Consider the following 21119-nt stretch of genomic DNA (forward strand, 5'->3'; position numbering starts at 1 on the left):
ATGAAGGAGATGCTGTTCTGCCTGTAGGGATGGAAAATGTGGGATCAGGGTGTTCTTATTGCTGCTGCAGAGCAGGGAAGTGACCCAGGAGACACATTAATTGTTTGTCATAGAATCATAGAATGGTTTGGGTTGGGAGGGACCTTAATTCTCATCTCATTCCACCCCCTGCCAAGGGCAGGGGCACCTTCCTCTAGCCCAGGTTGCTCCAAGCCCCCTCCAGCGTGACCTTCCAGGAATGGGGCAGCTGCAGCTTCTCTGGGCAACCTGTGCCGGGGCCTCCCCACCCTCACAGGGAAGAATTGTTTGGGTTTAGCCCAAATGAGATCAGATGTTTCAATGGGCTTACAAAGTCAGGTAATGATGATGCCATGGGAGGGTTTTGGTGGAGCTGGGAAAGATCCCATCCCCAATATTTGTGTTACCAGCAGGAGCAGCTGAAATGTTGCTGTCACAAAAATGCCACCTGCAGACCAATGGCACGTGTAATTAGTGCCACCTTCACCAAACCGGGTATTAAGACAAGGGTGGGGAGCAGTGAGCAAGCCAGGTTTCCAAATTGGCTGAAGATGGACCTTGCTGTGGCTGAGTGACTATTCTCTGGAAAAAATGGGAACCCTTGGATAGGTTGCTGGGTCCCCTCATGTCTCAAACTTTGGGAATGGGGTGGTAGGTTGTGTTTTATCATAGAACCCCAGAATGGTTCGGGTTGGAAGGGACCTTAAAGCTCATCTCATTCAACCCCCTGCCATGGGCAGGGACACCTCCCACTAGCCCAGGATGCTCCAAGCCCCATCCAGCCTGGCCTTGGAAACTTCCAGGGATGGGGCAGCCACAGGGATTGGAGCCAAGCAGAAAACAAATGAAGATTTTTGCTCCTTTTGGGAGACCTGGCAGCTCTGGGGAGCTGCTGGGGGCTCTCAAGTGTGAATGCTGTGCTTGGGGTCCCAGCGGGAATAAAACCGGCACCTCCTTCCTGGGACAAACACCGTGTTGGCTGCTCCAGCTGCTGTGATTCCATCAGCTCCTGGAGGCAGCTGGCATTGCCCTGCAGAGGCCACACATGTGGCATTTCCCAGGCCTGTCAGGCTGTGCCACGTTTGCTTACACGGAGCTTTATAAAGAGGAGCTGCGGGAGCTTCCTCTGCTCCTTCCCAGGGTTTGGTCCGGACTCTCCCCCAGCACAGCCCTCACTATGGGCACCCTCAATGTCTCCATTGCTTTTTTTTTCCTGGTTGTTGGGATGTGCCAGGTGCTCAGGTGGCTTTCCAAGAGGCTCCTGTCTCCCAGAGCGTATGGCTGCCTTGCCAGAGAACTTGCTGGCTCGTTACAGTTGTGCATGAGCTGCCTGGAGCTGAGGATGCTGATGGAGATCGGCCCATGGGGGGGTGGCTTTGGCCTGGACATGGTCTTGACTCTGCTCTTCCTTCTCTTCGCTGTTCATGGCGCCTCTTTTGATGGAGCATCTGCCAACCCAACTGTCTCTGTCCAGGAGTTCCTGCTGCTCGAGTCCAGTCTCGCAGCCACAGCTGCCAAGCTGCTGGCCCAGGGCGTGGGCACGGGGACAGGCTGGGCTGTCACCAAGCTCTTCTGGTCCTGGGAGCTGACACAGTTCCACTTCATCCAGAGCCTGATCTCATCGGAGTGCAGCTCCTCCATCCACACCTCCCTGCCCCACGCTGCCCTCGTGGAAGGCACCTGCTCTTTCCTGTTCCACCTCGTCCTCCTCAAGTCACGTCAGAGTCACCCCCTCTGCCGGGTCCCTGCGCTGGCAGCGACCGTCACCTTCCTGACCTACACAGGTGAGCAGCACTCCTGAGTCATTTGGAAAAACACCTAACTTGTGGGGGAGGGACAGCCCCTTTTTCATCTTCTAGGACCAGAGAGGTAACGATTAACAAGGTAACAACTGCCAAGATGTTTGTGTTCTACTTATTTTGGGGAACAATCACTTTGGGATGAAGGCGGCAGCTTAGGATATTTGGGCAGCAGGTGAATGTTGGCACTTGAGAAGCCAGTTGGCCCAGGACTGGGATCACTGCCCTTCAGTGTCCCCTAATGCAACCCCTCAGCCCCAAACTGAGCTTTTCTGCTTCCTGCAAAGCTCAGGATGACGAGGATGGGATTTTCCCCACCCGAGGGATGCAGGTGCTGGAGCTGGGCAGCAGCAGGGATGCTCTGGGCAGGCAGGAGTGGTCACGGTCTGTGGGCCCAGCTCTTTGTCAGTGTCCCAAAGGATGCAGGTGAGACCCTTGGCCATGTTTCTCTCCCACACAGCCGGATCATTCACAGGGGCCTTCTTCAACCCTGCCCTGGCCACAGCCACCACCTTCCACTGCACAGGGAACAGCTTCTGGGACTACATCCAGGTTTACTGGCTGGGGCCCCTCGCAGGTGAGATCTTCCCAGGGGCAGGGGCTGGGATGGGGGGCAGTGGGCAAGGCAGAAATGCTGGGTGTAACACAAATCAGTCCTGCAAGGGGCTGAACTTGGGTCTTGGCAGTGGCAAGTGTTATTTTTCCTCCAGCTTCCTTGTCTCTGGAGTCATCTCTTTGCTATCCAGGTTTTTAATCTAATTTCTGCACAGGATGTGGGCAAAACTCTCCCTGAGGCCTGAGTTTGGGGGAGATAAAGCAAAGGTGTTTTAGAGCAATGACAGGCTGAGCTGTGGTTTGGGGTTGTCCACAGCTTCAGGATAATCACAGGGGTCTGGATATGGGCTGCCTTGAATGCAGAAAGTGGGGACAACTCCCTGACAGGAGGGTGAAGAAGGGTGGGGGTTGGTCTCTTCTCCCAGGTAACAAGGGTCAGGACAAGAGGAAACGGCCTCAAATTGTGCCAGAGGAGGTTTAGGTTGGGTATCGGGGAAAATTTCTTCCTGAAAGTGTAGTCAGGCACTGGCACAGCTGCCCAGGGCAGTGGTGGAGTCACCATCTCTTGAGGGATTTAAAAGCCATGTGGATGGGGCACTTGGGGATATGGGTTAGTGGGGGGGGAATAGTTGGATTCAGTGGTTTTGGAGGGCTTTGCCAACCTGAATGATTCTGTGGCAAAAGACTGCTGGGGTGGTTTGCGGCCCTTGTGGGTCAAAACAAGCTTATTACATTAAGGAAACACTGGTTAAATTCTTCTTAAAGCCATACAGAGGAGATCTGTCAGCTCTCAGTGAGGGCTTCAGTGGTGCTGAGCTGCCTTTTGGTCACGGTGAAGGTCGTGGGTTTGGAAATCGTGGCTGAGCCGTGGGGAGGGTGGAGGTGCTCAGTGCAGGACACGGAAGGGTCTGTGCTCTCATTCCAGGGATGTTTGCTGCCCTCCTGCTGTACCAGGGCAACATCCCACGGCTCTTCCAGAAAAACCTCCTCTACAGCCAGAAGAGCAAATACAAGATACCCAAGGTGAAGGTGACAGTGCACGAGGAGGGTGATGAACCGAAGAGGAAGAGGAAGGGGGGGAAGAGCAACACCGAGCCTCGTGCCTGAGCCATGGGGCAGAGGGGTCCTGGCAGTCCCTCTCCTGGGATAGGGTTTCCAGGCATGGAAGATTTTGCTGCTCATCCTGCATGTTCAGTCCCTACCACCGGGTGAGACTGTTCTAAAGCATCGCAAAGGAATCCTTGCAGGATGTCCAAGTCCCTGAGCTCCTTTGGGAATAGCTTTGAGAGACTCCCTGGAGAGCCCGAAATGTTCCAAGCCTTCGTTGTTAGCTCGGTGAGAAAAAAACTAACACTTTTGCATAAATTGCTAATTGTATTGCCAGGAAGCTCCCAGAAAGACTATTACATGGGCAGGCTTGAGCAACCCTGGGTTATTGCATTGTGCAACGCCTGAAATAACCTCACTGGGTCTCTTGCAGCCATAAAACCAAAGTATAAACTAGTAACTGCCTTGGAAACTTAGGATGGGCAGTAAGCAGGCTTTGATCTTTCGAGTTATTAATGAACTTTGGTCAAAGTGGTGGGGTTTGAGTCAGACTTGAACTGAGGATGTTGAGTTGCACAGGCTGAACCTGGCAGGTCTTGGAGAGGAATTAAAAATGCTCCAAGGCGAGTTCACTGGCCACGGGAGACCCTGCTCCTCTGGGGGTGTGCTTGGCCAGGGTTTTGGTGCTGTAAAACATCAAGAAATGGTGCACAAAGGGTCTGTGGTGAGGAAAAAAAAAAGACCCAGGCAGCCAGTGTGGTTGAGCAAGTGCATCCCTGGGCTCCGTTTCTTGTCTGTGTGAAATATTCCTAAAGATAAAATTGTGGTTTGTGGAATAATAATAATAATAATAAAAAATGTTGTGGTTGGCATTTGAGTCAGTGATGCTGTTCCTGTGAGCTCTGCTGAGGGATATCAGCCCATCTGATCCCTGAAAATGGGAAACACCTGCTGGGTGAACGGGGCTGCCCCCAGGCTGTGCTGGCCCTACGGCCCTCCATGGATGCTGCATCCCAGGGCTCTCTCCACAGGGAAGAGCACAGGGGGGACACGATGCTCCGGCTGTGCCAGTGTTCCTGCCCTGGGTCAGCTTGGCAGGAGCTTGAGCAGGGACACTCTCCTCCTATTTCCTGAGGTGCAAACAGGGAATAAGGAAGGGGCACCCAACTGAAATCCAGAGTGAGGGTGTCAGATGCAGGTTTGGTACCTGGCACCCAGCCCTGCTCTTTCCTCTGTGTCCCATGAAGGGTTTTGGGGATGATCCCAGGGTGTTGTGCTGCCCCTGGGCTGTCCATCCCTATTGTTTTTCTCTGGGGTGACCTGCAGGCCCCTCAGGAACCGTAAGAGGATCCAGACCTCTGCAAGCCATGAGCCCACACCACATCCCAACAGGAGAAATGAGGGAAGGAACCAACACAGCGATGTGTGGATGTGCCCCAGAGATTAAACTTTATGGAACGAACAACACCCCAAAAACCATGCAGCAAACACCCCCAAAATGCTGCCCCCACATCGTGCCCGGCCCGATGCTTGGCACTGCCCTGGAAAAGGCACTGGGAGCACAGTCTGGCTTTTATCCTGGTTAAACAGAGCAGGAAACAGGACACCTTTGGGTGTAAACCTAAACCTTTGAGGCTCGACGTGCCTGCCCCAGGGAGAGCCTGGGATGCTCAGATCCCCCCCGCACAATTTTTCCAGAACCTCTTTTGGTTTGGCAATCAGCTGAAAACCCAGAGGTGGGGCCTCCATTTATCCCAGCTGATTTGCTGGCTCTGCTTTTGATTTGTGGATAAGTGCAGGGTGCGAAAAGTAAGGCTGACTCGCCCACCACAACCCGTTCTTGTGGTCCCTTTCCCCAAGCAGAGTGTAGGATGTTCCAGTGGCCGCTCCAGGTGGTGGATTGAGATGTCTGGCTGCAGAGATGCTCACGAGGCATCCCCCAGTCCCATGGGTATGGAACTTGCAGTATGACACCCTGGTGCCAGATCATCAGCTCCAGGGTAGGATGCTGATCCTATAAATGCAGCATCTGAAGGCAACACATCACCACAGAGCCAGGGAAAAAAATTGCTGGATTTTTCCTTTTTTTTTTTTTTTTTTTTTTTTTTTTTTTGCTTTTAAAGACATTTTCAGATATTTGGGATCTGTTTCATGGGCTGCTGGGGAGAGTGTCTACCAGGCAGATTGTCTACTGGGGCAAATTGATGTAATTAAGGGGAATTTAAGGAGTGGCAGTGGATATTGTTATTTTTAATTAAGAGGCTGCTTTTCCAGCACGGTAGCATTAAGGTGGAGCGGAGGAGAGCTGCAGCTGGACAGACAGACAGACTCATTCCCAAGCTGTAAATCAAACTCCACGGCTCTGATTTACAGCTTGGCCCTGCACTGTTGCAGTCTCTGGCGTGGGGACTGGGGCTGCCTTCCTGGATCTGCTCCCTGCTGCCGAGGCTTCAGCTGCTGACTGAGGGGGGAGGGTTCCCTCTGGAAAAGTCATGTCGAGCCCCTGGGATCCCCCATTGCAGCCCGTCCTGCTCCACAGCAGTGTGTAGCACCCAGAGCTTGTGCACAGTCTTGCACAGACAGAGGTGACTGGGGGCTGCCAGCAGCTCCCAGCCCACCCCCTCTCCAGGGCAGGAGCAGCCCCCAAGCCCAGGATCTGAGTGCCTCACTGCCCTCAGCCAAGGCGGCTGGAGAAGATGCCTGGAGGGGGCAGGGAGGGTCAGTGTTGGGTGCCCTCCAGCCGGTGCTGTGGGGCACTGCCTTGCCCAGAGGGAGTGGGCTGGGGGGTCTCGGGGGGCTCTGGGGGGAACTGTTTCTTGTAGAGAGCGCTGCTGTACTGCAGCTCCGGGGTCACCAGGCGCCGGCACATGTGCTCCGTCTCCTTATCCAAGCCCTGCTTGAGGTTATAGCCCAGGATCCTGGCACCGCCGTGCTGCAGTGGCCGCAGGGAAGAGTCCTTGATGTCCTTCGGGGCCACGCTGCCCGTGCCCTGCAGGCAGGTCCTTGCCAGCTCCGCCTGCCGCTCCCGGAGCGCCTTCACTTCCTGCTCCATGCGCTCCCGGCCGATGTCCCGGTCGATCCTTTCCCAGAAGGTCCTGTTGAAGTGGGTGTAGATTTCCCAGTCCAGCCTGTTCCACTCCTTTATCTTCTCCACGATGCTGTCCGAGAGGGAGGACTTGGTGCTGCTGTCCCTGGTGTTGAGTGGGAAGGAGACGACGCTGTCCAGGTCCCAGCACAGCATCTCCTTCAGGAGCACCATGGACTCGTCGAAGTACTCGGAGATGAGGACAAAGTCGAAGGACGCCTCGATGGCCTTTACCATGAGTTGCACCCGCTCAGCAGACACCTCTGCATTGGGGTTGAAGCCAAAATCAAAGGTCATGAGGTTCTTGGCGTAGTTGCTGTCGCCCTTGGCGGGGTCGTAGTAGAGGTGTGGCTGGCTCAGGAACTCCTCCAGGCTGCGCACGCGGGAGAAAGCCGACGCGCCCTTGTAGTACGTGAAGGAGGACTCCATGAGCTGCACGGGGTTCCTCAGGATGGAGAAGTAGGTGGCAGAGCTGGGCACCACTTTCCGCACCTGTGGAGGAGAAAAAGGAGAGTTTAAAGGTGGGGTAGGGACAAGGGACCTGCTTGCCCACAATCCTGGCAAGCAGAGGTGCTCACTGGGGTGGGAGATAGTGGGTGCTGGGGAGGGTTTCAAGGTGCAGCTCATCCAAGGAGCTGTGGAGAGCCCCAGAAGAGGCACATGAGGAGAGCAGTGACAAAACCTCCCCAGCATGTGCTGCCACACCTGTGTGGGCTTTCTGGGATGGAGATACATCCTGTCTCCTTGCCTTTCCCAAGACCTGTGTATCATCAAGTGGCATCCAGAGGGGTGGATGCTGGGCATGGCTGACCTGAACTGAGGCACTTTAGATGTTCTCCTCTGGTGGTTCCCTGATGGCCTGTCCAGAGAACAGGATGTCTCCAAGGGCCCACCAGACAAGAGGGAGATGATAGCTGCTGACAGCTACAGGTGCTGTCTCCCATCTTGTCATGGGTCAAAGCAGAGTGATTCATCAAACCTGCTCCCAGAAGCTCTCAGGAGATGCCAACAACGTGAAAGGTACCCGTGGGCAATCCTGGCTGCCTGTGATTCATCCCTGAAGAGTTTACGTGCTTTACAGGTGCCCCACCTTGCACCCCATGAGCCCCTGTCTCCCTTCCCTGCTCGCCCTTCCCAGTGGTCGTGGCTTTGCCTGTACCTCCGGCTGCAGGAATCGCATGTGGTGGCAGAGGATGTTGAACCGCTGGGGGCTCTTGGGGGAGAAGCCCTGCACGAACCTCGCCATGAAGTGGCGGGGGTAGAAGAGCTGGAAGGCCCCGCCAAGGGGGAAGGCGAAGGTGAGGTTGTGGGTCTCGCCAAAGCGGAAGAGGACGTTCATCACGGTGCTGCTGGCACTCTTGTGCACCTTGAGGAAAACAATGTCAGTCTGGGGCTCACACGTCTTCCCTTGAGGGGCGACTCCTCTGGCCTGCCGACCTCCTCCATTTGTCACCTCCTCGACCATAGAGGCTGCTGTCCAGTTTGGGAAAAATCCTGTCTCTGGGCGTGTTTCGTAAGAGTCCTCTGCCTGCAGGGGTTGAGCTGAGTTTGGGACGGGATCTGTCAGTGAACTGCTCCTCTGATGGCTGGGGGAAGCCACGGCTTGAGGCTGAGACTGGTTCTGTACCTCCACCTGTGTCATTCTGGCTGGTGACGTTTGCCCGTTCTCCTTAGTGCTCAGTCTGTTTGCAAAGACAATGAACTTCGTGGTGACAGCTTCTGCCAAAACTGTTGCAATCCTGCCAGGAAGGCTTGGAGAAGGACTTTCTCTGTCTGCTTTTCTCAGGACAGGGAGCTGGGGTTTCAGCCTCGTGGGCAATAGATGAGCTTCCACCTTCTTACTGCTCTCCACAGGCTGCCATGTCCCATGCTCCTCTTGGCTGCCTGGGCTGCTTTCCAGAGAGGTCTCCCAGCTGACATGCAGGTCCTCAGTCGAAGTGGGGTCTGGCACAGCTTTCCTTTGCCACTGCAGGGAACTGTCCTCCCAGAGCAGGTCAGGTGTCTGGAGGCCAGAGTTGAGCCCCTGGCCCGTGCTCTGCTGCAGGTCACGCTCCACCTCACACTGGCAGTTCCTGTAATGGGGAGGACACGATGCTCAGCTGCAGAGAGCGGAAGGAATGTGCAGAGGGCAACTCCTCTGCAGCCCAGTGAGCCCCCCTGAGCCCTCCCACAGACACCACCAAGTGTGTTTCCCCATCTTTCTTGGGGTAGGTGGCACTGCTGGTAGGTGTAGGGCTTCACTGCTGCCCTGGGGAGTCAGGATGGGTGCAAGAAGTTGGGCTTGATGGGCTTGATGGGCTTGATGGGCTTGGGTTTTCCAACCTTTAAGGATTCTATGATTCTATGAAGAAGAGAAGGACAGGTGAGCAGCCTGTGTCAATGCCTTTGTCTCGCTGGAGCATGATGGAAGGGGCAAAGCAAGAGGAGGCAAAGTCAGAGAAGAGCAAGTTGCCTAGAGAAGCTGGAGGAACTATTGCAGGTAACCCCAGACTGGGACAACTGGGCTCAAGATCTGTAGGGTGTTATGGTGAGCCAGGACAAAGCCCAGAGCAACCTGGCCTGACCCCAGAGCGGGCTCAGCTCTGACCAGGGCATAGGGGTGGGATGTGGGAGCCTCAGAGAGTCCTCTCCCACTGGGATTTTCCTCCCTGTCTAAGGAAGACCCTGTTGGGTGGTTTTCAGAAGAGTGGTTTTGAGCCCACCTCAGTGGTCAGCAAAAGGCTGGAGCATAAGGTGCAGTTCTGTAATCCTGCTTTGGACCTACCTGGAAGGCTGCAGCTTCTCCATGACTTGAAGGGCGACCAGGAGGAGGATGAGGAGGCTGAAGGAGATCCAGAGCCGACCTGGCTGGACCCTGTAGACTGCATTCAGCTTCCTGCAAGGAAACCGATATTTCAGACAATTCATGGTGAAAAGAAACATGTGAGGCAAAGGTGCCTTGAGGCTCGTTTTATTTCTTTATCTTTCTTTCAGGTGCGGGCGGAAATGATGCGGAGGCAGTGATAACCGAGGAACCTCCAGGCTGTGCCAAGTGCTGGAGCCCAGTGGAAATTTCTAGATGGGCCACAGATATTCCTCTGAAAAGTAAACAGTGGTAACTGCCAACTCCCTTGGCTGCTCAGGGACACCTTCCTGGAGCAGCCCGGGTTCCCACCTTGGCACCAGGAACAGGCGCTCCCTGCGTATTCCCTGCCCTGCCTGGTCTAGAAGTATCAGGGCTCCATCTTTATCAACCTGGACAATAAAGTCTTTTTTTGCCCTGCTCTCCCTGCTCTCAGTGCCTGCTGTTAGAGGCTCCAGCAGTGGCTGAAGATGTGATGCCACCATGGGGGCCCCAGCGATGCCCCTCCAGTGTGTGGCCTGGATTTTTGTCTGGTTTTAGCTGAGTCTGCAATGGCAGTGTGATTTCTACAGGTCATCAGTGCTGCGCTGTGGGGGATTGGGTTGTTTGTGGTGCCATCCAGGCCACAGAAAACACTGCCACGGGGCTTCTACTGCTTGTAGGACTTGCTGCAACATCCTGGTGGGGTTTAGTTGTAGTCCCGTGGCTCATTGCCTGGCCGTGCCGGCAGCATGAGGAGAGCCTCGTGCTGTCAGAGGTGAAGGGGCACGACAAGCAAAGGAGCAGAAAAGTGCCAAATGCTTTAACAGCACATAAAATGCCAAGGGATGTTAAAGGGAGAGGGGGAAGCAGAGACTCGAGGCTGCCCCAGAGCTGGTGTGAGGAAAGGCTTGTTGAAGTAACTCTGTGTGAAAGGTCAGACACCAAAGAGGGAGAAGGCAGTGAGGGAGGAGCTGCTCCAGGATGATTCTGCTTGACAGATCTGGTTGGCAACTCAATCCAGCTCTCCAAACACTCAAGGTAAGCCTACCACAAGCACCAAGAAAGGAATGAAGAGGTGAATAACTGTGATATTTAGTGATACATCCATACTCTCTCTTGGGGGGAATCTGCATGAGCACCCAGTAACAAAAGCAGAATGATGCAAATCTTCTCCTCGAGTATTTGGTGCAGATATAATTCTTGACTTGCCTCCACAAAGGTCCTAAACTCTCGATCTGTAGAGAACCTGGGAAAGATCCAGGTCCTTTTGCTCTTTTGAGATGGTCATTGTGTTGGTTGAACACCCAGTTGAGAACACATAACATGTGGCTGGCTGCTTGGGTCTGGTCAGGACAGCAGAAAAACAGAGCCCTTCCACCCTTCCTCCAGGCTGGCTCTGGTGGGACACGCAGGCATCAAGGAGGGTGTGCTGAGCAAGTGGCAGCACTGAAGTTTGTGCTGAAGATACCAAGAAGTTGCAATGAAGGCAGCAAAATTGGGGTTAAATGGCACATGTGGCACGAACAGCCGTTGTCTTGGAGGCTGGAGCAGCTGGATGAGTTGTAGCTGGCTTCTGTGGGTAACCCCTGCACAGCCTTCTCTCCATTTAACACACCAGGATGGGATCAGGGTCATGAGTGCCTTGGGGCAGAGTTAAATACTTGAGACCAAAGCACCAGAAGATGTCCAAGGTGCACTCGGAGCTGCTGGGAGCCGGCACTGCCCTGCAGGGTGGGTTGGGCTGTGAGAGCCCAGCTCCTGCAGAGACTCTGAAGATGCCTCCCTCTGCAGACAGGCTGTAGCTGAAGAACCCCCTCAGATCAGACCCTGTGTGCTGTCACCTCCAAAAGTGACAAACCAGGGTGCAGACATGTATGCAGCACCCTAGGGATGCCTTTGGCTGTGAGGGGTCACAGTGGCAGAGTCACAGCAGCTGAATCCTCCTGTGCTGGCTCAAAAGATTCAATCCAAACCCAGTGTGCTGGTGGTTTATTTGCAAGGGATGATGTCCCCAGGAGTGTCTCAGTGCCGTGTCCCAGTAGGGCAGGGGGTGCCTGGGGTGCTGCTTGGCAGCAGGTGCTGCTGGCTCACAGCAGTACTGCAGATTTCCCTGCCATTATTTTCCCTCTGCTTGAAGCAGTGGAGGATGTGCTTCTGCCTGACCTGTGCCCTGTCCCAATCCAACACAGAAATCCCTGCAGGGGATGGGTCCATGGTCAGGTGGATGCCAAGCCCTGCAGGGTCCTGCTGTGGGAGGTGCTGGGGTGGAGTTCGCCAGGCAGATAAGTGGCAGAAAAAGACTTTATTGTTTTGCTGTGCCCAGGTGTGCTCCAGGAAGCAGCAATTTTGCATGAGGAATTAATGTACACCATCTGTACACCAGCCACAGCCTACTTCTTCTGACCAGTAATTCCAGACTTTTTTTTTTTGCTATAAATAAGAAAATGGGCAAAATGATCAGCGGGACACTCAGGAGAAGGCAACGAGGGCACAACAGCACTGCCTGCCTGTGTTAGTGCCCACCCTACCCTTGACACAGCTGGGCTGGGAATGACCCTGAGCCCCCTTGCACCTCAGCCCCAAAACGCTCTCCCCCAGCCAAACAACTTTGCTGTGAAGTCAACCCTTGCCCTTCCCTGATCCTTGTCCATCCTCTCCAAACCGGAGGCTGTGGAAGAGGCACCTCACTGGGCTGGCCATGTGAAAGACTTGCACAGAGCCAGGGTTCTGCTCCACATCTACTCTGCTGGTGATCCCCTTGCCTGGGATGCAGCAGGAGGGACCAGCATCCTGCCTTTACACCTGGAGGTGGTCAAGGCCAGGCTGGATGAGCAACCTGATCTAGTGAAAGGGGTTCCTGCCCGTGGCAGGGGGATCTAATGAGATGATCTTTAAGGTCCCTTCCAACCCAAACCATTCTGTGATTCTATGAGCCTATGATCCTACTTGCTCTCTCTTTGCCATACTCCTTCTTTTGTGGTAACAGCCTTACAAAAGATGCTGTTTTCCTGCTGCCCTTGGAACTTCACCAGAAGAGAGAAGCCCCACCACCCCAGAGTTCACCGCACAGAGGCAGAGCAGAAACGCTCCTCTGCCAATTCCCATCACCACTTCAATCTCCAACTGTTTTGCAACACAGGGGGACCCACAAGGACATCACCTCTGGGTAGGCTGGAAAGAGAATTTTACTTAGGGAAACAGTATTTTACTTAAATAAATACATAAAAAAAATCCACTTACGTGATCAAATACCTCTTGAATTTCAGCATGGTGAGCTGGAGCCTTGGCTGAGGAGCAGGTGGTTATCATCAGCCTGGGAGAATGCAAAGCAAACACCCAGAGCCCGGCTTGTGTGCCTGCAGCCAGAGGCCCCTCCCCGGCGGGGCAGCTGGGATGGTGATCCCACAGCAGAGACCTTCCCACTGGTGCCCTGCACTCCAGCACTGCCCCAGGGATTGACCAGGCTCTGCTCCGGTGAGTGGCAACTTTAGCCCTGCAAGGCACTGCCACCTCACGCAGAGGGGGGGCAGGCTGAGCAGGGCATGATGCCACGTGGGGCCACGCCACCCATGTGTGTGTCCCTGTGTCACTCCTTGATTTCACCCATGGCTGTTGGGCTTTGCCCCCCGCTCTTCTCTTTGTGCTTGTCCCTTCTTTTCTCTTCTCATGTTCTCCTTTTTCTTCTTAACAGAGATAGTCACGAGTGTTTAGCTCTTTATCTTGCTGATACAATCTTCAGGTCTGTGCAGGACAAATCACACCTCCATGACATGGAGTCCTCTCCAATGCAGCCTGGCTCCATCCACGCTGGGCTGGGGTTACGGCAATCCCCAGTTCCCTCCTGTGCTTCCCCTCGCTGCTCCAGGCACCACTGAACACACTGATGTCTTGTATGTGCCATCTTCAGATTGGCCTCCCATATTCCTCTAAGCCAGCCAAGTCCCCAAGCCCTGTGCTGCACCAGGATGATCAGCAACAGGACAGCCCTGCTAGAAAGCCAACTGGCTTCCAGCACCAGCGAAAAAGTGGTCACTGAGTCTGCTTCTTGCTGGCTGGTGGACAAATTGAGACAACTCAAAGGAGGACTGGGAGCTGCTCTCCACAATGGAAGTCCACAGCCGGTCCTTTGGCCAGGGTCTCCTCTCTCTGCAGTAGCTTCTCTTCCACATCCTTCCCTTTCAAACTCATCCCGGCATCCTGCACAGCATCATCCATGGCTTTGCATGACCAGGGACCCAGGTAGCAGGACTGCATGTTTCTCCTATCTGGGCACAGACACCTGGGGAGGTGGAGATGGGTGGCTGTGACATGGGCCACCAGGGCCAGTGGCTCAGGCTGTGCAACATCCCCTCTGCAGGACCAGTCACCCCACGTGCCTCCCGGCCCCAGAGGAGAGGACCTTGGCTACATGTGCTTTCCCTTGACAGGGCTCAGGAAGTACATGCTGGGCAGATAAGTCACTTCCAGCCCGGACTTTGGCTTTTTGGAGGGGCAAAAGGGCCCAGCTCCCTCCCTGCCCTCTGGCTGGCAGGGAGGCAGCTGTTCCTCTTACCCTGGCACAGGCAGGTGCTGCCTCTCCCTGTCCACCTCATCAAAACCACAAGTTTGCTGTGGGGCTCTCGCATTCTCCACCCATCCTGTGCTCTGGCTCTCTGCACAGGCTGGCAGCTTATTTGGGAGTCTGGGGCTCCTGAGAGCCACACGTGAGCTAGTTTGTGGGGATCAAACCCCTCTCTGATGCAGGGACTGAGAGTTGGTGCTTTTCCCACTCCTTCCCTCTGCACAGCCATGCTCCATGCAATCCAAGCTGGATAAGGCTGCTTGGGGCATGGTGATGGGGGGTAGGTCACCGAGGGTCTGTGAGCATTCTCCAGGCAGGACCTTGGGGAACATTCTATGGTTGCAGGGCAATAGAATGTTTGGGATCATCCAGAGGCTCGTCAGTGTGAGGGTGCCCAGACAGGCTTGATTTTGCTCATCTTTGATTGTTTCCTCTTGCTCAGTGGCTGCTGCTCAGCTCACTTGTTTCCCTAGGGACAAGCCTGTTTTTCCGTGGTGACCTCATGGAGGTTCAGTTTCCACATGTAATCCCAGTCAGGATTTCGTGTATCCTTGTTTGCAGCCTCTTTCTCGGGCATGACTTGATGAGTCTGTGGAAGAGAAACTCAAAAGGCAAAGTTGTCTGCTCCTGCAGGGATGCAGTGATGGGAAGCACAGCACAACCTCTCCTCTGCCTGTGTGCTTCCTGTGCCAGAGGATGCATCTGAGGGACCTCAAGAGCTCTCTCGGGATCCTTCTGCTGCCCTGCACCTGTATCCCAGAGAGGCTGTGTTGGAGTGCAGCCTTGATGGGATGGGGCTCCACCTGTGGCCAGTTGTCTGAGGGCCTCAGTGGGGATGTCATTCCTCTGAGATCACACCCAGTGGTCTTGTCTCTCCTGCAGAGACTGGATAGGATTCAGGATACACGCAGGTAACTGCACCTTTTGTAGCTGTGTCCCTTGAGGAGCAAAAGGTGCCCCTGTAGGAGGGATTGGGCACCTCCTCTGGTGGCTGCACATTCACTGCTGATCTCAGCAGAAGGCAGAAGAGAAGCCCCAAAGACTCCAGTCCATTCCTGTCCCCTGTCCCTACCTCAGATGATGAGCAAGGAGATCTCAGCCAGCCTCGAGATGCCCAGTACCTTGCCACTCTGATGTAATGGCTTTCCTGCTTGGAAAGCCTGTCCATGGCCTAGAGGAGCTGCTAGTGGGTTTTCCTCTGGATTGTTGGACAAGTTGCACCTGGAAAGCAGCCATCTCTCATCCATTTGCAAGCCTGTACCAGGGGTTGAGATGAAGTGGAACATGTGGGAAAGTGACACATGGGGAGGAGGAAAGGAGACCTGTGAGCTGGATTTCCAACCCTGAGGCTAGACCAGTTGCCAGAGCAATGGGTGGTGTAAGGGAAAGCACTGGGGTTTGCAGGGGCTTGAGCCTTGCTGGAACATCCACCAGCCACCTTCCTGCCTTTATCCACACCTTATTCCTTTTCCTGCTGGGTTGGGATCACTCCAGCATAAAAACAACCCAGCAGAAAGCTGTGTGTGGGTTTTTGTTTGGTCTTGCTGGAGGCAGATTCTGTTTGCCATCACCAGCACTCCCTGCTGAGCCCCGAGGTGCGAGCAGCCGCCTTCAGGCGGGCAGCACAACACATCTCCTTGGAAAGGTGAGAGCCAGCCAGGACCTTCCAGGCAGGAGCAGCAAAGCTCTGTTCTCCTGTGAGAGCTTGGATGCCAGGACAGTGCTGCGGAAGTGAGGTGCAGGAGGAAGGCCACTGCTGCTCCCTGGGACAATTCCTTGGCTAATGAGCATACCAGTGTCCTTGTGTGTGTTGGCAAGAGGGAGGCAGCTGCAGCCTGGAAGGTACAGGCATTCAGGGAGGTGTCTTTGTAGGGAGCAGAGTCTGGGGTCCTGGGGAAGATGAGGAAACTGCTGCAGGGCTTTGCCAACAGAGGCTGGGGGCAACCCCGTGGGATTTCCTGGGGCTGGTGTGGCCCGCAGAGGTTTCCTTAGCAGAGATGGAGTTCCTGCTGGAAATGGCTTCTTGCTTTTGAAGCCAAAGTAGGACATCTGCAAAAACAACAAAACCTCTAAAAGAAGCAGCCAATGTTGCTTAAGTTCTGGGCAAAGCCATTAGCTGGAGGGGGAAAACCAATGTGCTACCAAAAAAGCCATATCCAGGGTTGAAATTATCCTGTCAAGGGGCAGGAGTAAAAATGCTACTGATCTCATGTTAGAGGGGACTGGAAGACCTCTTGGCAGTGCCATGATAGTAGGGTAGGCCTCCAAGGAATCCTGGTTGGTGCAAGGGGATGAGGAGCCCTCCCATAGGGCAGGACCAGGGTGGCACTGGCTGCATCTGCAGTGGGAGTCCAGATGCCTGAGGCCAGAGCGTCCTGGCTGGAGACTTGTCCCTTTGCCTCATGCAGGTAGCTAGAGTTTGAGCACCTGGAAGGGGATTGTCGCCACTGGGATGAGTCAGGGAAGGCATGTCTGATGTGGGGCTGGGTCCCATTCCTCCCTGGGTATGACTGCAAGGTCCCTGTTCACATCACATCAGTATGTTTTCCCCTGTATTTAATTCTATTTATTTATTTAACTGTGCTTTTCTTAAGCAAGCATTTCTCTTTGTCATTGTCTGCCAGCATGGTCACTTTGGCCATGTCATTTGTACCCCAGCAGCCTGGAGCTTGCTGGATCTCAAAGGGGGATGGAAAGACAAGAGGTTTGTTGTCTCCCCAGCAGCAGGTCAGCCCCAGATGCAGTGATGGACTGGGGAAACCAGGGTCTGGGACATACCAATTTCCTAGGTCTGTAGACATTCCCACAAACTCCCAATGGAGAGAAAGGAGAGGGACAAGCTGTGCCCTCTCTGCCAGCAAACCCTTTGTGCAGCTTTTCTGTTTGCTTTCCAGACCCATTTCCAGACAGACCTGTTCATGGAGCGACCCATGATAATTTCTAGATGACTCTCCCAGGGTATCCAGCCTGCTGTGTTATCAGCAATGTGCAAGTTTGCTTTCCGAGTCGTTCTGAAATCTATCACACCATGGGCCTCCCCTTCCGCCACCATTGCTGCCATCCATTACCGCCCACCTAAACTGATATTTAGTTAATTTTACACTTTGCAGAGCGAGCTGGGCATGCTCATTTGACCAGCTTTCAACAGGTCTCCTGGGACATGGAAGTCAGCCTGCTCTGTGGTGCTGTGCCCATCGATACCAGCTCTCTCTGGAAGGATGCTCAGGGAGCAAACGCATCCACCTGGGAAGTCAGTAGCAAGGCATGGTGAGAGCCGAGTGCAGGACCAGTGCTGTGGCTGCTGTGCTGTGTGGGATCCCACTGTCACGGGGACCTTGTCCCAGAGGGGACAAGGCAGAGCCTGTGCCAGCACCAGGCAGAGCTACTCTTGAGTGGGAAGGCTGAAGAGCAGGTGGATGAGCTCAGGATTAGGTGAGAAGGATGCCGTTGCTCCTCTGTATGAGTTTTGGCTGGCGCTGGGACTTTGCCCCTAATTGTACTTTTATTTGTTCTTTAATCTTGGTCACCTTATCAGAATCCTTTGAACAACCAAACACATCCCTGCTTACCTGAGGAACAGGCTTTGCTGTTCCTTTTTGATTGGTTTTGTTTGCTTGCCAAAGACTTCCAAGAGATTAGGGTGATGCCTCACAAACTTGGGCTTTGTCTTGGAGCCACTGAAGGCTGCAGCACTTGCAGGACTTGGGCACTGAAAGAACTCTATATTTTAGGGCAACTTTGACATTAGACCAGATCCCTCAGAGCCTTGTGGGATCCAGGGTCTTCTGAACCGTCCTGAGACTATCCTTGTTGTTTTCTCCAAACAAAACACCTGGTTACATGTTGCTGGGAGGACTTGCTGGTCTGTCTGCAGAAGAAACAAAAGTGGGCATCCCAAGCACAAGATGCCATGGGCCCTCCTCAGCAGAGATGGGAAGACCCCCCCCTTGTCATTAAATTTTGTCCAGTTCTGAGCTCCTCAGTACAAAAAAGACATGAAGCTCCTGGGGTGGGTCCAGAGGAGGGTGACAAAGATGATGAAGGAACTGGAGCATCTCTTACAAGGAAAGGCTGAGGGAGCTGGGCTTGTTCAGCCTTGGGAAGAGACACTGAGAGGGGACCTCACCCATGTTTGTCAGTGTCTGTAGGGAAGGGTCAGAGGTTGCACCAGGCTGTGCTCAAGGCTGCCCAGCCATGGGAAAAGAGACCATGGGCAGAAACTGATGTCCAGGGAGTTCCACCTGGACATGAGGAAGAACTTCTTCCCTGGAACAGATTGTCCAGAAAGGGTGTGGAGTCTCCCTCACTGGAGATATTCCAGAACCATCTGGACACAACTGTGTGCCATGTGCTCTGGGATGACCCTCCTGGAGCAGGGAGGTGGAACCAGATGAGCCCCTGTGGTCCCTTCCAGCCTGACCCAGTCTGTGCTCCTGTGGGTGAATTTCATGCGGTTTAGTTTGCTCCCATTGACTCCTGTCCTGTCACAGGGTACTGCTGAGAAGAGCCTGGCTTCCTGCCTTCATTCCCTCCCATCAGATGTTTATACACATCTATGAAGTCCTCCTGAGACTATTTTTCCCCAGGATAAACAACTCAAAAGCTCTCACAGCTGCTACTTGTACGAAGGATGCTCTAGACCTTCATCACCTTTGTGGCCTTGCATTGAACTGGCTCCAGTCAGTGCATCTCTCTTGTGCTGGTGAGCCCTGAGCTGGACCCAGCAGCAGCAGTGTGACCTCACCACTACTGAGCAGAGTGGGCAAGGAGGCTGCTGGAGCTCAGGAAGCTGTGTTTGACTTGGGAATGGCCAAAGATGTTTTTAGGATTCTCCAGGGCCAGTGGGAGCCCTGTGCTGCTGCATCTGAGCTGGAGGAGTGTGTAAGTGCTGGGTCCAGACCTGGCTCTGCCTCAGGCAGTGCCTGGTGCCCACAGCAAAATAGTGGAAGTGGCTTTCAGATGAAGCCTGGACAGAAAGGCCGTATTGATCGAGGGAAACTGGGTGGAGCAGGTGTTTACTGAGCAAACGCCTTTTGAAACATATCAGCAGGCAAACAGGGTGGGGATCTCATGGTCTGGTGCTGCCTCCTATTTATGGATTGCATGACAGGGTGCCCAGATAATTGTGATGCCTCACCTGGCGGAAAACCCCAACAAAATAGAGTGAAATCTAGGAGAGGTTTTATGTTTTCTAGGAAAGCTACAGCATCAACCTGTGTCTACTGAACACATACAGTTACCCCTGTCACTATAGGACAGACATTGCAGGGCTGAAGTGTGTCCAGAGAAGGGAACTGAGCTGGGGAAGGGTCTGGAGAGGGAGGGACCAGAACAGCCCTGGGCTTCTTCAGAGGAGACTCCCTAAATACGAGGCCCAGCCCGGCTGGGGCCGCTTCTCCCATGGGCAGTGCAGGCAGGTGCCCTTTGGCCAGGGCTGTGCCAGGGCTGTGCCAGCCTGGAGAGCTTCCCCAGGGATTCCAGCCCTCCACAGCACAGGGGTGTGCGGGGCCAGGAGAGGAGAGGAGGATCTGCCCCAAGCCTCCATCTCGGCTTCTTTCCTCAGCCTGGCCCTCAGAAGAGCACACACCAGCCCCTTTGGGATCTGCTCTAGTAATCTCAGGGGACTTTCCCTTTCCCCTTTCCTTTTTCCCTTTCCCTTTCATCTTCCCCTTCTGGGCTGCATCCCCATGGGGATGAGCAAAGCAGCACAGAAGCAACCAGGAATGGCCCCTCGCCTGTTACAGACCGGTTAAAGGCTATAACGTGGTTCTTTTAGATGATTACTTCGAAGGCGAGATTAAGGCACAAAACTCCAAATGTTAGGTCTCAAACAGACCATTAGCTTTATTGTAAAAATAAGTAACAGTAAAAGCGAGGGGGAGGTGGGGAGAAGAAGAGGGAGAGATAAGGAAAAGGAAAGGCTACAAAAGGAAATTGGAAAAAGGTTACCACCACCAGCGAGGGAACCGAGTGTAGTCAGCTTTAGGCAGCCAGGGAAGAACCGCCGGAGAGAAGCAGGTGGTGAGCAGCCTGGATCCAAGATGAGCAGAAGACGCAGACGCAGGCAGGTGGGACCCGAGCAGGAGGGAAGCAGGCAAGGCAGAGGCAAGCAGGACGGAGCGAGGAGTGGGGCCAGCAGCCAGCACAGGACCCTGGGCAACACCAACTGGACTGTACCAGACAACAGCGCTGGGCACTGCCCTAAATACCCCCCCGTGGGCACTCACCGGCCAGCTTGACTCCGGGCAGACCTTTCCACAGTGTCGATTGGTCAAGCAGCTGGTATCCAGGCAGGCTGGCTCTGCCAAGGCGGGAAAATGTAGCAACTTTCTGTTGGAGACCCTCCAGGGGGCCAGCAAGCAGCCCAAAATGTCCCCCAGGTGGATGAAGGCAGCCCTGCTAAAGGCTGAAGTCGGTGTCTGCCGTTTTGTTCAGTCACTGGGCTCCGGGGGGGCTCCTGGTAGCCTGCAAAACTTACACTTGGCACCTACCTCAGCTGATGGAAATAGCTTCGTTAGTGTGAGGTGGTTAAATGCCGCTTGTGCAACTTTAAACGACTTCGAAGAAGTCTTGCCCAAGGTGTTTAATTGCCTCATTAACAAGTCTGACACCTCGGCAGAATGCCCAATTACTAATTGTTCATTACACCGGTCGATGTAAAAACAAAGGAGCGAGTCAGAGATGGAATAATCTCTTACGTTCCACCCTGCAGTTTTACATTGACTGGGGGAATATGAACACAGCCCTCCTCACTGGTGGTGACAGGGGTCAGGCCGGTGGGATGGTGCCGGCGGGCCGTGAGCCCGAAGCCGGCAAGGTCTTGGGCCCACACGGTGTCAGGGGAGGACTGAGAGCCCCCAGGGAGGAGGAAAGCTGGGCAGGCCCCAAGGCTCCTGGGCCTCTTCCTTGCCAGCCCTTTGGCCAAGGCCCCGAGGCAGAGGTGGGGCTCAGCCCCTGCACAGCAATGGGGCACAGGCTGAGCCCCAGGGACACCAGAGCCAGGCGGCCTGAGCTCTTCTTCCTGCAGCGTCTGCCTGGGGCAGCCCAGCCAGGCCTGAGTCTCTGCAGGAGAGGCCAAGCCCAGGCAGAGAGGGCTCAGCCCTCTGAGGCTGCACTCACTGCAAAGGGAACAAAACATTGGCCCAGAGGACATCCTGCCCCCAAATGGAGAACTGGAAATGTCAAGAATAAAAAAGTCAGCCCTCTCCATTATTCAATAAATGTTTAGAC

The 21119-nt window shown here is 54.3% G+C and overlaps 2 protein-coding genes across 2 annotated transcripts; one reads left to right on the top strand and one right to left on the bottom strand.

The window, feature by feature from the left end:
- The first annotated feature begins 886 nt into the window (after window positions 1–886).
- On the top strand, window positions 887–4247 carry LOC113989914 (aquaporin-12-like). The gene is made up of 3 exons (XM_027724887.2): window positions 887–1802; window positions 2278–2394; window positions 3298–4247. Exons 1-3 carry the CDS (start codon window positions 1064–1066, stop codon window positions 3477–3479), a joined length of 1038 nt encoding a protein of 345 aa, XP_027580688.1. The 5' UTR covers window positions 887–1063; the 3' UTR covers window positions 3480–4247.
- A 1298-nt stretch (window positions 4248–5545) lies between these two features.
- Window positions 5546–20742, bottom strand: LOC113989913 (galactose-3-O-sulfotransferase 2-like). The gene is made up of 4 exons (XM_027724885.2): window positions 20117–20742; window positions 9269–9379; window positions 7664–8576; window positions 5546–6996 (listed from the first exon to the last, which is right to left on the bottom strand). The coding sequence occupies exons 2-4, from the start codon at window positions 9289–9291 to the stop codon at window positions 6139–6141; spliced, it is 1794 nt and encodes a 597-aa protein (XP_027580686.1). The 5' UTR covers window positions 9292–9379; window positions 20117–20742; the 3' UTR covers window positions 5546–6138.
- Between the last annotated feature and the right edge of the window lie 377 nt (window positions 20743–21119).

This window comes from Pipra filicauda, unplaced genomic scaffold (genome assembly GCF_003945595.2).
Source record: "Pipra filicauda isolate LSUMZ 115617 unplaced genomic scaffold, ASM394559v2 scaffold90_size2875636_pilon, whole genome shotgun sequence".
Lineage (NCBI taxonomy): Eukaryota > Metazoa > Chordata > Aves > Passeriformes > Pipridae > Pipra > Pipra filicauda.

Excerpts from the sequence above, each read along its gene's own strand:
- LOC113989914 (XM_027724887.2), top strand. The coding sequence starts at position 1,064 with ATGTGGCATTTCCCAGGCCTGTCAGGCTGTGCCACGTTTGCTTACACG. Across the intron at positions 1,803-2,277 it reads CACCTTCCTGACCTACACAG|CCGGATCATTCACAGGGGCC; the intron begins GTGAGCAGCACT and ends TCTCCCACACAG. Across the intron at positions 2,395-3,297 it reads CTGGCTGGGGCCCCTCGCAG|GGATGTTTGCTGCCCTCCTG; the intron begins GTGAGATCTTCC and ends CTCTCATTCCAG.
- LOC113989913 (XM_027724885.2), bottom strand. The coding sequence starts at position 9,291 with ATGGAGAAGCTGCAGCCTTCCAG. Across the intron at positions 8,577-9,268 it reads GAGAAGCTGCAGCCTTCCAG|GAACTGCCAGTGTGAGGTGG; the intron begins GTAGGTCCAAAG and ends TCCCCATTACAG. Across the intron at positions 6,997-7,663 it reads TGCGATTCCTGCAGCCGGAG|GTGCGGAAAGTGGTGCCCAG; the intron begins GTACAGGCAAAG and ends TCTCCTCCACAG.